This window comes from Papio anubis, chromosome 9, assembly GCF_008728515.1.
Source record: "Papio anubis isolate 15944 chromosome 9, Panubis1.0, whole genome shotgun sequence".
NCBI classification, from domain to species: domain Eukaryota; kingdom Metazoa; phylum Chordata; class Mammalia; order Primates; family Cercopithecidae; genus Papio; species Papio anubis.
The window spans coordinates 104783643-104803118 of record NC_044984.1 but is presented as its reverse complement, the minus strand read 5'-3'; the positions used below and the strand labels follow the sequence as shown (position 1 = coordinate 104803118).

The following is a 19476-nucleotide window of genomic DNA, read 5'->3' as shown; positions in this document are numbered from 1 at the left end:
AGGGATCGCTGTGACTGCTGTTTTGGCAAGACACAAAGCTCAAAAGATGACATATTTTACCTATTTAAAAAATATTTTCAAGTTACTTTTGGTGGAATAGGTAATAGATGCACATAGGACAAAATGCAAAAGATATAAAAGAACAGTGAAAGTGAGTCACCCTCCATCCCTGACTCCTGCCACCCCAAAACCTCCACAGAAGCAACTACTGCTACCAGTTTCTTAGGTGCTCTTTAGAAATAACCTATGCATATATAAGTGTGTTTATACCTGTATAACAAATATTTGAATCAAGTGAATATTGGTATTGCTGAGGATGTACAAGCTGAGAAGTGTCTTTTCGTCATCCCCAATGCTCCATTCTTGCTTCTTGCTTTCTTCCCTTTTTCTTATAAGCACACACTAGACACCCTCAACCTGTATTTTTTCACACTGTTCCTTCCTCTTAGACTGCCTTCCCAGGCTGGGCATGATGACTCACACTGGTAATTCCAGCACATTAGGAGGCTGAGGAAGGAGGACTGCCTGGCTCAGGAGTTTGAGACCAGCTTCAGAAACATAGTGAGACTTTGTATCTACTAACATTTTTAAAAAAAATTAACCAGGTGTGAAAACAAAAAATTAGCCAGGTGTGGTGGGTGCACTTGCTCACTCCTGTAATCCCAGAATTTGGGAGACTGAGGCAAGCAGACCGCTTGAGCCCAGGAGTTCAAGACCAGCCTGGGCAACATGGTGAAACTGTGTCTCTACAAACAATATAAAAAATTAGGGCTGGGCATAGTGACTTATGCCTGTAATTCCAGCACTTTGGAAGGCCGAGGCGGGCAGATCACGAGGTCAGGAGATCGAGACCATCCTGGCTAACATGGTGAAACCCCATCTCTACTAAAAATACAAAAAAATTAGCCAGGCGTGGTACTGGGTGCCTGTAGTCCCAGCTACTCTGGAGGCTGAGGCAGGAGAATGGCATGAACCCGGGAGGCAGAGCTTGCAGTGAGCCCAGATGGCGCCACTGCACTCCAGCCTAGGCAACAGAGCGAGACTCTGTCCCAAAAAAACAAACAAACAAACAAAAAAATTAGCCAGGCATGGTGGCACACTCCTGTGATCCCAGCCACTCAGGAGGCTGAAGTAGGAGGATCACCTGAGTCTGGGAAGTCAAGGCTGTAGTAAGCCAAGATCACGCCACTGCACTGCACTTCATTCTGCTCCATCCTGGGTGACAGAGTGAGACTTTGTTTAAAAAAAAAAAAAGAAAAGAAAAGAAAAGAAGCTGCACCCTGGATCAAACCATGGCCATGGCTCATGCCTGTAATTCCAGCACTCTGGGAGGCCAAGGCAGGAGAATTGCTTGAGCCCAGGAGTTTGAGACCAGCCTGGGCAACATGATGAGACCCTGACTCTACAAAAATTAAGAACAAAAACAAACAAAAAAAATGCCTGTGACCTAATTTTGAATTTCTTGTTTATATGAGCCAATACTTCTTATTTTTTAAGCTAGTTTGAGTTGGACCATCTGTTTTTATTTCTGTTACTTGTAACCTAAAGCATAGTATCATATAACTACCCTACAAAAACTATTAAATAATTAACCAATCACAAATACTTATTGGACATGATTCAAGCTACTTGAGAGATACTTCCAGAAACTGAATACTTGGTTGTCTAAAATCTAGTTGGAGATAAGGGAAGAGGATAATTATAGTAACAGCGGTCACTATCAAGTACTCCTCTGGGGCAGGTACTGCGGTATGTACTTTACATATGTGATCTCACTTCATCCTCACAATCACTCTGTAACTTGTGGGTAGGCAAGATCATCTCCACTTCACAGTAAGGAATGAAGATTCAGAGAGCTTATGCACAGTCCCAAAGCTAATAAGAAGTGGAGAAGAATTTACACCCGCATCTTTGTGATGTCAAGGTTTGCTATGCTTTTAATTATGCTCTTTGAATCATTCTGCTATTAAATGAACTGAAGTTCAAAAAAGAAAAAAATAATGTTAAATTATTAGTATTTTATAGGAAACAATTTAAAGACTATAAATAAATGCTGAAATAAAAATGTATTATAATAAATGTAAGATTAAATTAAGAGGCCAGGCGCGGTGGCTCAAGCCTGTAATCCCAGCACTTTGGGAGGCCGAGACGGGCGGATCATGAGGTCAGGAGATGGAGACCATCCTGGCTGACACGGTGAAACCCCGTCTCTACTAAAAAATACAAAAAACTAGCCGGGCGAGGTGGCTGGCGCCTGTAGTCCCAGCTACTCGGGAGGCTGAGGCAGGAGAATGGCGTGAACCCGGGAGGCGGAGCTTGCAGTGAGCTGAGATCTGGCCACTGCACTCCAGCCTGGGTGGCAGAGCGAGATTCCGTCTCAAAAAAAAAAAAAAAAAAAAAAAAGATTAAATTAAGAAATATGGCCAGGAGCAGTGGCTTACACCTGTAATCCCAGCACTTTGGGAGGTTGAGGCAGGCGGATCAGCTGAGGTCAGGAGTTTGAGACGAGCCTTACCAACATGGTAAAACCTTGTCTCTGGCTGGGCGCGGTGGCTCACGCCTGTAATCCCAGCACTCTGGGAGGCAGAGGTGAGCGGATCACAAGGTCAGGAGATCGAGACCATCCTGGCTAACACAGTGAAACCCTGTCTCTACTAAAAAATACAAAAAATTAGCCGGGCATGGTGGCAGGCGCCTGTAGTCCCAGCTAATCGGGAGGCTGAGGCAGGAGAATGGCATGAACGCGGAAGGCGGAGCTTGCAGTGAGCCGAGATCGCGCCACTGCACTCCAGCCTGGGCGACAGAGCAAGAGTCCGTCTCAAAAAAAAAAAAAAAACCTCGTCTCTACTAAAAATACAAAATTAGCCAGGTGTGGTAGAGCATGCCTGTAACCCTACCTACTCAGGAGGCTGAGGCAGGAGAATCGCTTGAACCTGGGAGATGGAGGTTACAGTGAGCCAAGATCGTGCCATTGCACTCTAGCCTGGGCAACAGGAGCAAAACTCCATCTCAAAATTTAAAAAAAAAAAAAATATATATATATATATATATAAAATCAAGCAGCTAGTAAATTTTAGAACAACCAACTGTTTGAATTCATATAGATATTTGAAAAAATTAGGCTGTCTGCAGGCAAAGCTTATGCCACTGACAACTCAAAAAAAGAAATACCAATCATCTTACAATATTTCTACAGTGACAGGGAAGATAATACTTCAGGCCAGGTGCAGTGGCTCACGCCTGTAATCCTAGCACTCTGGGAGGCTGAGGCAGGCAGGCAGATCACCTGAGGCCAGGAGTTCGTGATCACCCTGGCCAACATGGTGAAACCTCGTCTCTACTAAAAATACAAAAATTAGCTGGGCATGATGGCAGGTCCCTGTAAACCCAGCTACTTGGGAGGCTGAGGCGGGAGAACTGCTTGAACCCATGAAGTGGAGGTTGCAGTGAGCTAAGGTGGCAGCACTGTACTCCAGCCTTGGCGACTGAGCAAGACCTCATCTCAAAAAGAAAAAAAAAAAAAAAAAAAAAAGGATAATACTTCAAACTGCCCTACCACTTAACTACACACACTCTAAGCAATAATGTAATGAGAAGTCTTGACATGAAATATCAATGTTCGAAACATGAAAACTATTGAGAAAAAAACACAGTATTTTAAACCACTTTTAATTATACCTACCATGTCTGTAGAAGAATTGAATAACTACTTTGCATTTGTCAGATCTGGTGAATATTTTGCACTTCTCTATATTTCTTTCAAGGGAATTCAGACATCTAAAGATGGGCAAAATTGACTGTAACAGAAATATACATATTAAATACATACTTAACACCGTTGATTCATTTTAAAAACAAAAGTATACGCATTCATAAATGAACAGACTTGGCCAGGTGCGGTGGCTCACGCCTGTAATCCTAGCACTTTGGGAGGCCAAAGTGGGCAGATCACTTGAGGTCAGGAGTTCAAGACCAGCCTGGCCAACATGGCGAAACCCTCATCTCTATTAAAAATACAAAAATTAGCGTGGTATGGTGGTGCAAGCCTATAATCCCAGCTACTCGGGAGGCTGAGGCATGAGAATCACTTGAAACTGGGAGGAGGAGGTTGCAGTGAGCCAAGATTGCACGACTGCACTCCAGCCTAGGTAACAAAGTGAGACTCTGTCTCAAAAATAATAGTAATAATGAACAGATTTGTCCTGAATGCCATTTAAACTATTAAGTATAGAATACAGATTATGTCCTATATAATGAATATTTCTACAGAATAAGAGAAAATCAGGGCCACTTATATTTACCTTCATTCCTAATTTGCATTTTAAATTCAGTGTTGTGTCAAGTTCATTTTCACTCATTTTCACTAAAGCTGACCATTGATAATGTTGAAAAAACACAGGAGAGAACAGGACACATCCATATGCTGACCGAGAAGAATTCACACATCGTAGAGCAAGCTAGAAAAATAAGATAAAAACTATTTAGGAGAGGTTGGGCACGGTGGCTCCCATGAACCTGTAATCCGAGCACTTTGGGAAGCCAAGGCAGGAGGATGGCTTGAAGCCAGGAGTCTGAGACCAGCCTGGACAACAGAGCAAGACCTCACCTCTATTTTTTTATTTTAAAAAAATTTAGGAGAAAATAAACTTTCTTTAAATAATAGCTTGATTCAGAAAATTTCATTATGTTTAACATCACAGTTAAATGTGTTCAAATAAGAACATGGAATGTTAATTATGGACTGCCCTATACAGTCTGTATTGAATTTGCATATATATACATACATGTACACCTATATATATACAGGACATAACCTATATTATATACTTGATAGTTTAAATGACATTCAGGACAAGTCTGTTCATTTATTATACACCTATATATACATATATAGGTGTACATACATGTATATATATCTACATATGTATATATAGGTGTATACATATATGTATATCTGTTATATTGAATACATATACGTGTTAAATCTAAAAGTTTGCATGTTGAAAACATAAAATAGTAAATGCCTACAGTGGCCTTAACTTTCTTTTAATTTTTTTACTTTTTCAAAAAAAAAAAAAAAAATAGCCTGTTGGCCAGGCTGGAGTGCAATGGTACCACTGCAGCCTCCAAACACCTGACCTCAACCAATCCTCCCTCCTCTCAGCCTCCCAAGTAGCTGGGACTACAGGCACACAACACCTCACCGGACTAATTTTTAAAAATTTTTTGTAGAGACAGGTAAGGTCTTGCTTTGTTGCTCAGGCTGGTCTCGAACTCTTGGGCTCAAGTGACCCTCCCATCTCGGCCTCCCAAAGTGCTGGAATTACATTTGTGAACTACCACACCCAGTCATGGGCCTTAACCTTAATGTGTGAAATGGCAGAAGGCAATACATAAGGGAGTTACAGCATATTGGTGGTCTCACACCTTGTCTAAGGGAGGAAACCATTATTCAGTTTCAGCCAACTACTTCCACTTGGGAATGAATGCAGTCCCAAAACTGTCAGGTCTTCTGAATTTTCATGAGAAGCAGGAAAAATTGGACTCTCTCATTTTTTTGAGAGGGGGGACAGAGTCTCACTCTGTTGCCCAGGCTGGAGTGCAGTGGCACCATGTCAGTTCACTCACTGCAACCTCCATCTGCTGGGTTCAAGCAATTCTCCCACCTCAGCCTCCCGAGTATCTGGGATTACAGGTGCCCACCACCATGCCAGGCTAATTTTTATATTTTTAGTAGAGACGGAGTTTCACCATGTGGGCTAGGCTAGTCTCGAACTCCTGACCTCAGGTAATCCACCCACCTCGGCCTCCCAAAGTGCTGAGATTACAGGCGTGAGCCACTGCGCCCGGCCTCAATTTTTAAATGTTGGAAATTATTTCAAATTAAAAAAAAACAAAAACAAAAACAGTACAGGCCAACAAACATTCCTGCAGACCGTAGCCAGTCTCTTGACTACCAGCTTGTGACTTCCAGTTTAAATTAATCAAGCTTATCCACATATTTTCAACTTTACTATGCTCTAAGTATATTCGGATATGTAAAATAAAGATAAACAGTGAAAGGGATAATTACAACTTCTGGATTTCCCAGTTAACATTCAATCTGGACTGGGATCTTTAAACACCTCCTCTTGCCTTAATACATGATCTATTAACTTTCTTACTTACACCTTTTTTAGATGGGTCTAGCCAGAGCTCGTCACTAATTCGTGATAGAGCTTGAACTGCTTTCCCAAATACTATGGAGAAAAAGAAAGGTGATGCTTATATTCTTTCCCTCTAACAATGAAAACAAATCACAAGACTAGTTCAGCATTCAGAGGACTGGAGAAATTCAAAAAGAACAGTATCTTATAGACTAATGCTATATTACTTTTATACAGTATACCCTTGGCAAAATGCCAGACACATAGAAAGGGCTCAATAAATTTGTAGTATGTGAAATGATAAAACTGACCGAAATTCATCCTTCTATATGTTTACAGTGTTACATGGAGCTACTGTGGCAAACCAGTTTCCATACTAATATATTTTACAAGTTGATTTAAATAAATGTATTTGACTCCCCCAAAAACTGTGAAAACAGTGCATGGAGAAGATAATCTGAAGAGGTTACAGTGCATGGAGGTTACAGTGCACTGAAGAGGTAACAGTGCATGGAGAGGTAACAGTGCATGGAGAAGATAATCTGAAGAGGTTATCTATAATAGCTTGATAATAGCTTGATATCGAAGTCACAACAAGTCATGAGTGAGAAATCAGGGGTATTCAACATACATCTCTGATGTTTGAGGGTAGCCAGACTTCCCCACCACAAAACACATTTAGGGCGGGAAAACACACTAGTCTGATCCCGTATGACACTGTTAATGTTCATTTTTTTTTTTTTTTTTTGAGAGAGTCTCACTCTTGACACCCAGGCTGGAGTGCAGTGAGGCGAGCTCAACTCACGGCAGGCCTCGACCTCCCAGGCTCAATCGATCCTCTCACCTCAGCCTTCCAAGTAGCTGGGATTACAGGAGCCTACCCCGTACCCGTCTAATTTTTGTATTTTTAGTAGAGACGGGGTTTCATCGTCTTAGCCAGGATGGTCTCGAACTCCCGACCTAAGGTGATTCACCCGCTTTGGCCTCCCAAAGTGCTGGGATTACAGGCGTGAGCCAAGGCGCCCGGCCTAATTTCCATTTTGAAAGCGCGGTTTACAATACTAATAGTTTTTGTACATTCCAGCTATTACTGGGCTCTTTACATGCATTTCCATTTCACTGACTCCAAACAAACTCTGTGACGAAGGTGCTCATTACACCCGTTTCGGTTTTAGAGACCGAGCCCCAAAGAGATTTAGTGACTTTTCCAAGGTCAAACATTTTAAAAAATGGTAGAATCTGGGGGAAAAAAAAAACAAACAGGTTAATGCTTTTCTCTTGGCACAAAAAATACTTTTACTGTCCAAGCATTATTTTTTTATCTCAACTCCTCCCCATGCAGTCCTCAGCTTCCCGAGTTTGTGGCCCCATGGTACAACCCTATTTCCCGGATACCACCCATATTACATCTGCCTTTAAGTAACACGAGATGGGTCCTCATGCTCCCCTCAGAAGCTAACAGGACCTTAAGTGGGTGGGACTGTGGCCAGGGCGTGCGTCCTCAGTCCTTGCACATAAAGGCAAAGAGGAAAAATTAGACGACGGTAGGGACGACCTATTAACGTCTGCTTTTCCCTCTGCTAAATGGGAAGACAACAAAGGCCGCTCCACCTTTCACCTGACTGCCGCTCATCACGCACTTCAGCATGGCTGCCATACGCTCTAAAAATCAGGCCCGGAAGGCGCGCCTCAGCTCGACGGCCCAGGTGCCCGGATGTTGCCCGCGCTTTTCGAAGCTTCGCGATCTTGTCTCTGCACTCCACCACCCCGCCTCCACAAGTTCCCAAACTGCTTTACAGCGGGGAAGGGCCCGTGCGGGCCTCCGTACGGCAGTTTCTGTCGCCCTCTGTGCTCATTGGTTGCGGTTAAGTAGGCGGGTCGTCGAGGAGCCTGAGGAAGAGGGCGGCGGCGGTGGTGGTGACTGAGCGGAGCCCGGTGACAGGATGGTGAGGGTTGCAGCTGTGGCGACAGAGGCCTGGCTCTCGGCTGGGGTGCTGCGTTGTTGGGAGCTGTGGGGAGTCCCAGGAGGAGGGATTGGGAAATCCCGGAGGTCTCGGCGTCAGGGCCCACGCGCTGGCCTGGGAAAGGCCCAGGAAGAGGGCTAGGGAAGGAAGGGAGCGGCCACCTCTGGGTGCGGCTGGCCTAGGTCTCGTATCCCGGCCCCAAGGGGCCAGAGGCCATCCAAGGAGTAAAAAGGCCCATCTAAGCTGCCCGACCTGTCACGAGACCCGCACTCCCGAGCCAGGGAAGGCCACTGATTCTATACCTCGAGTGTTCCGGGGATAGGGGCACGGTCCTCCTCTGTTTCCAGACGTTTCCTACTCCTTTCCCGCAAAAAGCATCTCCCGCTGGTTGGGGTGTAGTGGTGGAAGCTGGCCTCTCGAATGCAGAACGGGAAGTAGCGAGCAGAATTTCGTACCCGTTTAAGTTTCCCATCTAGGGAAAGGGAATAAACGACCCTCTTCGCCCCTGAAATAACATCCAGCTGCCATTGAAATGAACAGGTGTGCGCTCACAGGGCGGGATTTGGCGCTTGCAATTGCTGGAACTACTTTCCACGGGTTGCTACGCCCCTTTAGGGTAGGATTCCTTAATGATGTGTGAACTCCTTGAAATTGTTAGGAAATTTATGAATATATACATTTTTTCTGGGGAGAATGCCGGTGTTGGAGACTTGCCTAGTCTCCAGCCACCTTCAAGCAATCACCCCTTCACCCCCAGTAGGTTGGTGCCCCTCAGACCTTCGTACATAAAAATTGGGGGCCTCTACTAGAGAGGGCTTATAGCTGTAATCGTATTTTTCTTCTTTTTTTTTTTTGAGATGGAGTCTCGCTCTGTCGCCCAGAGTAGAGTGCAGTGCCGCGATCTCGGCTCACTGCAACCTCTGCCGCCCAGATTAAAGCCTCAGCTCCTGCCTCAGTCTCCCGAGTAGCTGGGATTACAAGCGCCCACCACCATGCCCGGCTAAATTTTTGTATTTTTAGTAGAGACGGGGTTTCACCGTGTTGGTCAGGCTGGTCTCTAACTCCCGACCTCAGGTGATCCACCCGCCTCGGCCTCCCAAAGTGCTGGGTTACAGGCGTGAGCCACCGTGCCCGGCCTGTAATCATATTTTCAAAGGTGCCTTTGACTCTTAAAAAGTCAGTTGTTTGAAATGGAGCTGTGATTATCTTCATATTTGTGTTGATGGAGGTTGGCTGTAAAGGGACGTCTACCTCTTATAGACATTTATTACATTCTTCTTTATTTTTACAAGGAAACCAAAGAAACCATGCATTTTTAAGATTATTACTATTGCATGACAAGCAGCCTTTTCAAGAGGGGACTTACAGACGTGGCAGCCAAAGATTTATGGTGCATGCGTCTTTAAAATCTTTAATCTCGCTTATAATTTTTGCTTCTAAACAGACTCCAATTTAAAGTAATCCAGTTTACAGTAATTTCGAGACACCTATCCATGGGAGAAGACATAATTACTTGCCATGGTTTCAAAATATTAATGTTTCTTAAGTTGTTTGAAAGGTGAGCCCTCTTATTTAGGGTAGTTGTACTGGAACATCATTTTTCGTATGAAATAGAACTGGGAAAAATTTAGCATTAGCCAGTTCTTTAATGATTAAAAGCATTTTATTTGGCAAAGGATGCAGACGTTCAACACTCAGTACAGTGTCCAGAGTCTGTGGGCAGCAAATTCAGGTGTGGGAAAGGTCCAGTTTTACCTGGATAAATGTATTTGTTTTTATTATTTTGTCTTCACCTTTAGTTGATTTGTTCATCACTTGATAATGTATTCATGGTGCTGTGTTGCATCAGCTACAAAAGATCACCTAGCTGCAGCATAATTTTCCAGCTACTAGAATTTTGAATGTAAGATAATTAAAATCCGTATACTTGAACAATTAGACCCTAAGAATCCAGAAAATGTTAGCCTTTAAGCTATTACTGATGATAAATTTTCCACAATGTCTTGTAGAAATCTAAATTCATTATTTTATAAAACCTTATAAAAATCTAAACAGAATGGAAAACAGAGATGGAAGTCAATGTACAGAACAAGATTAAGAAAAATAGAAAAAATTGACAAGACAAATTTATTAAAAAGTGTGTTTGTCATGTTCAAAAATAAAGCAAATGTTTCTTTTGGTATTGTTTTGAGCACAGCTGATTTTTAACATTTTCTTTCATAACACTCAGAAATCATTAACAATTGTTTGCTCATTTGGTATGGGTTTTTTGTTCTCCTTTTTTTTATTTTTTTGTTGCTTTCTTTTAACATTGGTCATGTTTCACCCTTTTTTTTTTTTCATCCCCCCTGTCTGCAATCAACTTCTTCATTCCACTAAGGCTGGGCACAGAGTAAGTTTCTTCACTTAGCTCCTACTAACAATGGTGGTTGGGTGGCTGTTTACTGACTGGATTTCTCACCCTTTTAAGGTCTGTTGAAAGGAAGTAACCAAATTCCCACGCTTTTATTGGGTCGGTTATAAGACTGCCATTTCCAGGATCTTTTGCTTTCTTAAAGGACTCTATAATCTATGTCTATCCCGATTTGTCAACGTGTGGAATTTGGGCAGGAACATGTTTCAAAGTATGACACGTGTTATGTAACACTATTTCCCCATAACTTTGTCATCAGCAGGAAACCAGAGGATTCTGTCCTAGTAAGGATCCCTACTAATTTGAAATCATTGTGTGGTCATTCATACAGTTATATCTTTAGACTGCTAATAGTCTTGAGTCTTGGGGATAATCCACAGTACTTTATAGAATTACGTCATCAATCATTATAAAGTACCATGTCTTACTAATGTTCTTTCTGGTACATTCAGATTAAACAGCTCATTCATTATTAGTACCAAACATTTCAACCTGTTGTAGACATATACCCTTTTATGAGTTTGGGGTTGTTGTGGTTGTTCTTCTTCTTCTTCTTTTAAATATAGAAATCTATTATTTTTACCTTTTTCTCAAAGCGAGATTCCCATACTAACTATGTACTTCAATCCACATCAGAAGGAATCCCCTTCTAAAATGAGGATTGTTCTATACCCAGGTACTTTTATGTTGCTTACCAGTGAGGGTGGAAAATTCAGTGGTTTTTAGTTTTACAGATGTTTTGTCTACTGAGATCTGCATTGAAATAATTAATATAGGTCATAGAACAAATACTTGCTGAAACTAGTCTTTATAAAGAAGAATCTTTTTAAACAATTTAAAGTGTGCTAATTTCATAACCTTGTGTTACTTTGAGATTACAAACTATGTCCTGATAACTCTGTGTCCTGATAACAGTTCCTTTTCTTTGCAAAATTTTAATTTTTGTTGCAAGATGAATCAAGCTTCTTTTGGTAATCATTTTAATTTCACACATTTTGGTTTTTTTTTTTATTAATTTTCATTTACAAAGTCTGCAGTGGCAAAACTGTTTTATCCTATTAGCTATTTAATGTTTTCTTAATATTAAAGAATAATCATGCCTTTAAAAGCAGTTAAAGGGCATGTACATTTATGCATGGAATATCTGTAAAGGAAAACATTTTGTATAGAATGAAGGTGCTTATACTGATCATCGTGAAGAAATTGATTCTGTTGGGCCGGGTGCAATGGCTCACGCCTATAATCCTAGCACTTTGGGAGGCTAGGGCGGGTGGATCACCTGAGGTCAGGTGGTGAAACCCTGTTTCTACTGAAAATACAAAAATTAGCTGGGCGTGGTGGCGAGTGCTTATAATCCTAGCTACGCGGGAGGCTGAAGCAGGACAATTGCATGAACCTGGGAAGCAGAGTGGCAGTGAGCTGAGATCACACCATTGCACTCTAGCCTGGGCAACAAGAGCAAAATTCTGTCTCAAAAAAAAAAAAAGAAAGAAATTTATTCTGTTGTCCTTTGGAGGACAGATACTATTTTTTTGTTTGTATGTTTGTTTTGAGACAGTCTCATGCTGTTGCCCAGGCTAGAGTGCCAGTGGCGCCGTCTCAGCTCACCGCAACCTCCGCCTTCTGAGTTCAACCAATTCTTCTGCCTCAACCTCCCAATTAGCTGGGATTACAGGTGCCTGCCACCACGCCTGGCTAACTTTTGTATTTTTCTTTTTAGTAAAGACGGGGTTTTACCATGTTGGCCAGACTGGTCTCGACCTCCTGACCTCAAGTATTCTGCCCGCCTCGGCCTCCCAAAGTGCTGGGATTACAGGCGTAAGCCACCGCACTCAGCCAGACAGATACTATTTTTAAATGATCTTTCTAACAGTATTCCGTTAAATGACTAAATTAATGTTTCTGAAATCTTGAAATTTTTAAATTAAAATTTTACAGGATTGGGGTTTATATTCTTGTATATTTAAAAGCAAAATTTCCTTTTGTCATCTGTGTTGCAGCTCTAAACCACCTTATGCTAAATTTATCACTTGTTTAGCTGATCTCTTTTTTGTTTTAATGCTCTAATATACATGAAAGATTGTGGGAAAAAAAATTTTTTTTTAAGTTGGGAAACTATACCGAGGGTATATATGCAATTTAATCCAGACCAAAAAAGTATGACAGTGAGGACTTCTAATAATGAAGGAAAGTGAAGATATCAAAGATTATAATTCAAAAGCACACGTTTACTCGATGAAACTGAAACATAGGCTGTTTGTGTATCTCTGTAACGTATGCCTAATAGTTTGAAGTAACAAAAATGCCAAATTTTGGCTACTATGCTTGCAAATAGTTGTCAGTCTAGTACAGATAAATTACAGAATTAATTTTTCTCTATTAATTTATTTTAATGTTTCTGGGATTAATATTTCATGTTACAACTGCAGAAATATGAATTACCATATCAGTCTTTAAAAATGCCAAATTCTGTAGGGCCCAGTAGTATACTTTATATTTTGTAATTTTTAAAATTCAGTGTATTTATAGGTCTCTAAATCGAATCACTTTAGAATGCTCGATTTCACTCTTGGTAAATAGAATGATTGCCTGCATTTTATATACACAACTGTTTACAACCAAAATAAGATTGATTTAGAAAAAGTACATTACCATAAGTATGTCTGTTTAAATTGTCATTATACAATCAATGATGAAACCTATCCCAAAGCTGATGACCTGAAGAAAAATACCTACAGATTCAGCTTCTGATATTAAATAAATAGTCATGATAGGAACTCTGTGAATAATTTCTGGGATTCGGGATCTCTTATGAGACTTAAAAGGGGCTTACAGGAGGAGACTATTTTGTTTTGACATTATGTTTAACATTATGCTTTATCTCCCCTTGACACTTTAAAGTTGGTGTTGGTATTAGGAGATCTGCACATCCCACACCGGTGCAACAGTTTGCCAGCTAAATTCAAAAAACTCCTGGTGCCAGGAAAAATTCAGCACATTCTCTGCACAGGAAACCTTTGCACCAAAGAGAGTTATGACTATCTGAAGACTCTGGCTGGTGATGTTCATATTGTGAGAGGAGACTTCGATGAGGTGATGTATTTCCCTTTCCCTTCTCAAATATCTCCCTTTCTTGATTCTTACTTACATAAGCTTTATCTTTAGACCAGGGTTTCTCAACTGGTAAGGTCTTTTTTTTTTTTTTTTTCCTTTTTCTTTTCCAAATGTAAAATTACTATACATATACATCATGCCCCTCCCTTACTGTTTGAAATCACTGATCTAGATCACCTAGTAAACATTAAATACTTATTCTAACTAAATAGATACTGAATAAAAGTGGCTTTGTAACTGTTTTTTGCTGTCATTTAGTTTATAAAGTTTTTTTGTTTGTTTGTTTGTTTTGAGATGGAGTCTTACTCTGTCGCCCAGGCTCGAATGCAGTGGCACGATCTTGGGTCACTGCAACCTCTGCCTCTCAAGTTCAAGCAATTCTCCTGCCTAACCTCCCAAGTAGCTGAGAATACAGGCGCACACCACCACACCCAGCTATTTTTTTTTTTTTTCTGAGACAGAGTCTTGCTCTGTCACCCAGGCTGGAGTGCAGTGGCCGGATCTCAGCTCACTGCAAGCTCCGCCTCCCGGGTTCACACCATTCTCCTGCCTCAGCCTCCCAAGTAGCTGGGACTATAGGCGCCCGCCACCTTGCCCGGCGATTTTTTTTGTATTTTTTAGTAGAGACGAGGTTTCACCGTGTTAGCCAGGATGGTCGTCTCGATCTCCTGACCTTGTGATCCGCCCGTCTCGGCCTCCCAAAGTGCTGGGATTACAGGCTTGAGCCACCGCGCCCGGCCTATTTTTTTTTTATTTTTAGTAGAGACAGGGTTTTGCCATGTTGGCATGGCTGGTCTCGAACTTGTGACCTCGGGTGATCCTCCCACCTCAGCCTCCCAAAGTTCTGGGATTACAGGTGTGAGCCACCGCATTTGGCCAAGTTTATAAAGTTTTTCTTATGAACTTTTCACTGCCACTACCTCTACTAACTGTATTCCAAGCCACTGTATCATTTTCTTGTATTCCAACTTCCTGATTCTACTCTTTTTTTTTTTTTTTTTTTTTTGAGACGGAGTCTCACTCTGTCACCCAGGCTGGAGTGCAGTGGCCGGATCTCAGCTCACTGCAAGCTCCACCTCCCAGGTTTACGCCATTCTCCTGCCTCAGCCTCCCGAGTAGGTGGGACTATAGGCGCCTGCCACCTCACCCGGCTAGTTTTTTGTATTTTTTAGTAGAGACGGGGTTTCACCAGGTTAGCCAGGATGGTCTCGATCTCCTGACCTCGTGATCCGCCCGTCTCGGCCTCCCAAAGTGCTGGGATTACAGGCTTGAGCCACCACGCCCGGCCCTAATTCTACTCTTGCTCCTTCTCCAACAAGTTTATTCTCCAACTAGCAACCAGCTTGATCCTTTTTAAGTGAAGTAAGCTCACATTACTTCTCTGCTAGCAACCCACCTGTGGCTTCCTTTCTCAAAGGTTGACTTTATAGGGCATGAGGGAGTTTTGAAGGAGTGATAGAGCTGCTCTGTATCTTTAGTGTAGCAGTGCTTACACAGCCATGTGCATTTGTCAAAACCCATCATTACACATGAAAAAGTAAGATTTTACTTTGTAAATCATGTCTCAATAAACCTGACTTTAAAGAAAACAAGTAAGGAGTTCTGGGCCGGGTACGGTGGCTCACGCCTGTAATCCCAGCACTTTGGGAGGCCTAGGTGGGCGAATCATGAGGTCAGGAGATCGAGACCATCCTGGCTAACATGGTGAAACCCCATCTCTACTAAAAATACAAAAAAATTAGCCAGGCGTGGTACTGGGTGCCTGTAGTCCCAGTTACTCGGGAGGCTGAGGCAGGAGAATGGCATGAACCTGGGAGGCGGAGCTAGCAGTGAGCTGATATTGTGCCACTGCACTCCAGCCTGGGCCACAGAGCGGAACTCAGTCTCAAAAAAAAAAAAAAAAAAAGTAAGGAGTTCTGTCTGGAGTTCCCATTAGTTAATAATGGGGTTTTTGGCAGATTACTTCCCCCTTCTGATCCTTAGTAAATATGACTGGAATGGATGATTTTTAAGACCCCTGCCAGTGCCAACATTGTATGGTGTAGCATAATAAACTTGATTCTAGTTTGAAAATTTTATTTTGGGCCGGGTGCAGTGGCTCACACCTGTAACCCAGCACTTTGGGAGGACGGTGGATCACAAGGTCAGGAGATTGAGACCATGCTGGCTAACAGGGTGAAACCCTGTCTCTACTAAAAATACAAAAAAAAAATTAGCCAGGCATGGTGGCGGGCGCCGCAGTCCCAGCTACTCGGGAGGCTGAGGCAGAAGAATGGTGTGAACCCGGGAGGTGGAGCTTGCAGTGAGCTGAGATGGCGCCACTGCACTCCAGCCTGGGTGACAGAGCAAGACTCCGTCTCAAAAAAAAAAAAAAGTGTGTGTGTGTATATATATACACAAACACACATATATATTGTATTTCTGGGAATGTAAGCTTTTCATAAATTAATGTTGGTTTGTGTTATTTAATGGGGTTCTTTAAACCAAACTGAAGGGCATACTGTCTTTTTATTGTGTTTTAAAAAGAGTTTGGAGAAACTAAAGGTGGCATGGAGGTGAAAGATGGGGAGATGAAAGGACAAACAACCTCTGTGTGCCTGTTTCATCATCCATAAACTGGGGATCATAATATAACCTAGGATCACTTGTATTAAGTTGATATTTGTAAAACTTCTACAGTAGTGCCTGGCTTATGCTAAGTACTATATAAGTGTTAGCTCTCATTATTTTAAGCCATCTATGAAAGTATTAAGGCTATATTAAGCTATAATTTGAACATACCCTAACTTACATGCCTTAGGTAAAGGAAAATCACAAGTTTGGGGTGAATAATTATTTACAACATGCACAAAAGAACCCATATTCTATAGGAATAAACACAAAGGGATTGCATGATAAATTCCAGTTTATATTAAGGTATGTTTTAAATATAGTTGCAGCCTTAGAAACTGAGAAGAAATAAAATATTTATAAATGTGGGCCGGGCACAGTGGCTCAAGCCTGTAATTTTAGCACTTTGGGAAGCCAAGGCAGGTGGATCACTTGAGGTCAGGAGTTTGAAACCAGCCTGGCCAACATGGTGAGACTCCGTCTCTACTAAAAAATACAAAAAAATTGGGCGGGCATGGTGGCGGGTGCCTGTAATCCCAGCCACTTGGGAGGCGGAGGCAGGAGAATTGCTTGAACTTGGTAGGCGGAGGTTACCTAGTGAGCCGAGATGGTACCACTGCACTGCAGCCTGGGCAACATAGCAAGACTCCGTCTCAAAAAAAAAAAAAATGTATAGATGTGTGTGTTGTGGGGTACTACATCAAAACATCCACATGAGATTGAATATTTAAGCAAACTGATTTTTTTAAACATCAGTATCTCTAAAATACGTATTTTCTTATGTCTCTTTCTTATATTAGAATCTGAATTATCCAGAACAGAAAGTTGTGACTGTTGGACAGTTCAAAATTGGTCTGATCCATGGACATCAAGTTATTCCATGGGGAGATATGGCCAGCTTAGCCCTGTTGCAGAGGCAGTTTGATGTGGACATTCTTATCTCGGGACACACACACAAATTTGAAGCATTTGAGCATGAAAATAAATTCTACATTAATCCAGGTTCTGCCACTGGGGCATATAATGCCTTGGAAACGTGAGTAGTACAGAATTTGGGAATTTGGGGACTTTAGTAGAATAATTGCATGTGTGACATTTCATAAAAGAAATGTGGCTGGGCACAGTGGCTTATGCCTGTAATACCAGCACTTTGGGAGGCCAGGGCGAGTTGCTTGAGCCCAGGAATTTGAGACCCTGTCTCTACAAAAAAAATTTAAAAATTAGCTGGGTGTGGTGGTGCATACCTGTGATCCCAGCTACACAGGAGGCTGAGGTGAGATGATCCCTTGAGCCCAGGAGGTTGAGACTGCAGTGAGCCACGTTTAAGGCTCTGTACTCCAGCCAGGGTGACAGAACGAGACTCAAAACATACATACATACATACATACATAAAAATGTGCCCCACCCTCTTTTTTTTTTTTTTTTTTTTTGAGACAGAGTCTTGCTCTGTCACCTAGGCTGGAGTGTAGTGGCTCACTGCAACCTCTGTCTCCCGTGTTCAAGTGATTCTCGTGCCTCAGTCTCCCAAGTAGCCGGGATTATAGGTACCCACAACCATGCCTAGCTAATTCTTGTATTTTTAGTAGAGACGGGGTTTCACCATGTTAGCCAGGCTGGTCTCGAACTCCTGACCTCAGGTGATCTGCCCACCTCAGCCTCCCAAAGTGCTGGGGTTACAGACGTGAGCCACCGTGCCCAGCCACATGTGACCATTTAAATAAATCTAGCCATTTTGGCAATCTTTTGGTAACTGTTCATGTGACCTGTAACGGATTTCTCTTTGAATCCAAATAGTCATCTTAAATTGAAATTTATAGTGCTGCTGCTTTGTGCTACAAACATTGACATTATTTATTTTTTCTTCTAGAAACATTATTCCATCATTTGTGTTGATGGATATCCAGGCTTCTACAGTGGTCACCTATGTGTATCAGCTAATTGGAGATGATGTGAAAGTAGAACGAATTGAATACAAAAAATCTTAAAGCCAGGCCTGTCTTGATGATTTTTTTTTTCATTGTCCTATTGAAATCAAGTAATTAAACATTTAAGAGCCACAAAATTGTATCACTTTTATAATATTTTGCAGTAAAATATAATACCATCTTCTCTGTTAATACATAATTGCTCTAAGCTTCCTGTAAACTATAAGAATATATTTAGTTTACAGTATATGGATTCTGTGAAAAAATGTCCACAACACAGTAATTGGTCACTTGTTAAGAAAAATTTATCCTTGTAAATATCTTCAAAGTTGATATTTGGAACTTTATTCCAAAAGTAGTGCATGTGGAGAAAGAATCTAGACTATCTTGTATACATTTTTCTCTTCTCTAGTAATAAACAATTACCTTTCATTTATACTTTCTTGATAACCTGTATTTAATTTTAAAAAACATAAAAATGAGGAACCAAGTGAAACTACGCATATAAATATTAAAGTGAAGTGGACGAGATGACCTTTCAGAGCTCTTCTCTTATATTGTGTCATAATGTTGGACTCAGATTTTATTTGCTAAATAATATACCATATTGACATTAAATTAACAGTGATTCTTCAAACTGTTGCTATTTCCATTTTTCAAGGTTTAATAAAAGTTTTAAAAATACAAGTTTAGGGGCTGGGCACAGTGGCTCACACCCTAATCCCAGCACTTTGGGAGGCTGAGGCAGGTGGATCACCTGAGGTCAGGAGCTCGAGACCAGCCTGGCCAACATGGTGAAATCCTGTCTATACAAAAAATACAGAATTAGCCAGGCATGGTGGTACATGCCTGTAATCCCACCTACTCGGGAGGCTGAGGCAGTAGAATCACTTGAATCCTGGCCGGGCGCGGTGGCTCAAGCCTGTAATCCCAGCACTTTGGGAGGCCGAGACGGGTGGATCACGAGGTTAGAAGATCAAGACCATCCTGGCTAACCCGGTGAAACCCCGTCTCTACTAAAAAGTACAAAAAACTAGCCGGGCGAGGTGGCGGGCGCCTGTAGTCCCAGCTACTCGGGAGGCTGAGGCAGGAGAATGGCGTGAACCCGGGAGGCGGAGCTTGCAGTGAGCCGAGATTGCGCCACTGCACTCCAGCCTGGGCGACAGAGCGACACTCCGTCTCAAAAAAAAAAAGAATCACTTGAATCCTGGAGGTGGAGGTTGCAGTGAGCCGAGATCACACCATTGCACTCCAGCCTGGTCAACAACAGCGTAACTCCGTCTCAAAAAAAAAAAAAAAAAAAA

The 19476-nt window shown here is 41.9% G+C and overlaps 2 protein-coding genes and 1 non-coding gene across 13 annotated transcripts in view; 2 read left to right on the top strand and 1 right to left on the bottom strand.

Annotated features, from left to right (window-relative positions):
- Nucleotides 1-8436, bottom strand: part of RAD9B (RAD9 checkpoint clamp component B) — a 37523-nt gene extending 29087 nt beyond the window's left edge. For 3 of the 9 annotated variants that reach the window (XM_031650751.1, XM_009181717.4, XM_031650750.1), the window contains exons 1-5: nt 7758-7926; nt 6991-7385; nt 6169-6239; nt 4302-4457; nt 3683-3797 (exon numbers count right to left, since the gene is read on the bottom strand). Coding sequence is in view for 7 of the 9 variants with exons in the window: in XM_009181717.4 (XP_009179981.1) it covers nt 3683-3797; nt 4302-4358 (172 nt within the window). In the remaining 2 variants the exon portion in view is untranslated. Of the gene's footprint in view, nt 1-3682; nt 3798-4301; nt 4458-6168; nt 6240-6990; nt 7386-7757; nt 7927-8412 lie in introns of those variants that run through there. The other 6 variants (XM_009181714.4, XM_003907150.5, XM_009181715.4 and 3 more) reach the window with 4 other exon arrangements.
- On the top strand, nt 7942-18706 carry VPS29 (VPS29 retromer complex component). 3 transcript variants are annotated; one of them, XM_003907154.2, is made up of 5 exons: nt 7942-8092; nt 10491-10502; nt 13425-13616; nt 17048-17283; nt 18115-18706. In XM_003907154.2, the coding sequence occupies exons 1-5, from the start codon at nt 8090-8092 to the stop codon at nt 18230-18232; spliced, it is 561 nt and encodes a 186-aa protein (XP_003907203.1). In that variant the 5' UTR covers nt 7942-8089; the 3' UTR covers nt 18233-18706. The 3 variants fall into 3 exon arrangements, with proteins under 3 accessions (XP_003907203.1, XP_003907202.1, XP_009179983.1); XM_009181719.1 differs by having other exon boundaries at nt 8006-8092; nt 10491-10580; XM_003907153.4 differs by lacking the exon at nt 10491-10502 and having other exon boundaries at nt 8000-8092.
- On the top strand, nt 13208-13277 carry LOC116269048. The gene has a single exon (XR_004176368.1). It is a non-coding gene; the product is annotated as a small nucleolar RNA SNORD50 (small nucleolar RNA).
- Nucleotides 18707-19476: the final 770 nt, after the last annotated feature.

Bases quoted from the DNA above. Each gene is read 5' to 3' on its own strand.
- VPS29 (XM_009181719.1), top strand. From the start codon at position 10,533: ATGGTGGTTGGGTGGCTGTTTACTGACTGGATTTCTCACCCTTTTAAG. The intron at 10,581-13,424 runs GTCTGTTGAAAG...GACACTTTAAAG, and splicing joins GGATTTCTCACCCTTTTAAG to TTGGTGTTGGTATTAGGAGA. The intron at 13,617-17,047 runs GTGATGTATTTC...TTCTTATATTAG, and splicing joins TGAGAGGAGACTTCGATGAG to AATCTGAATTATCCAGAACA.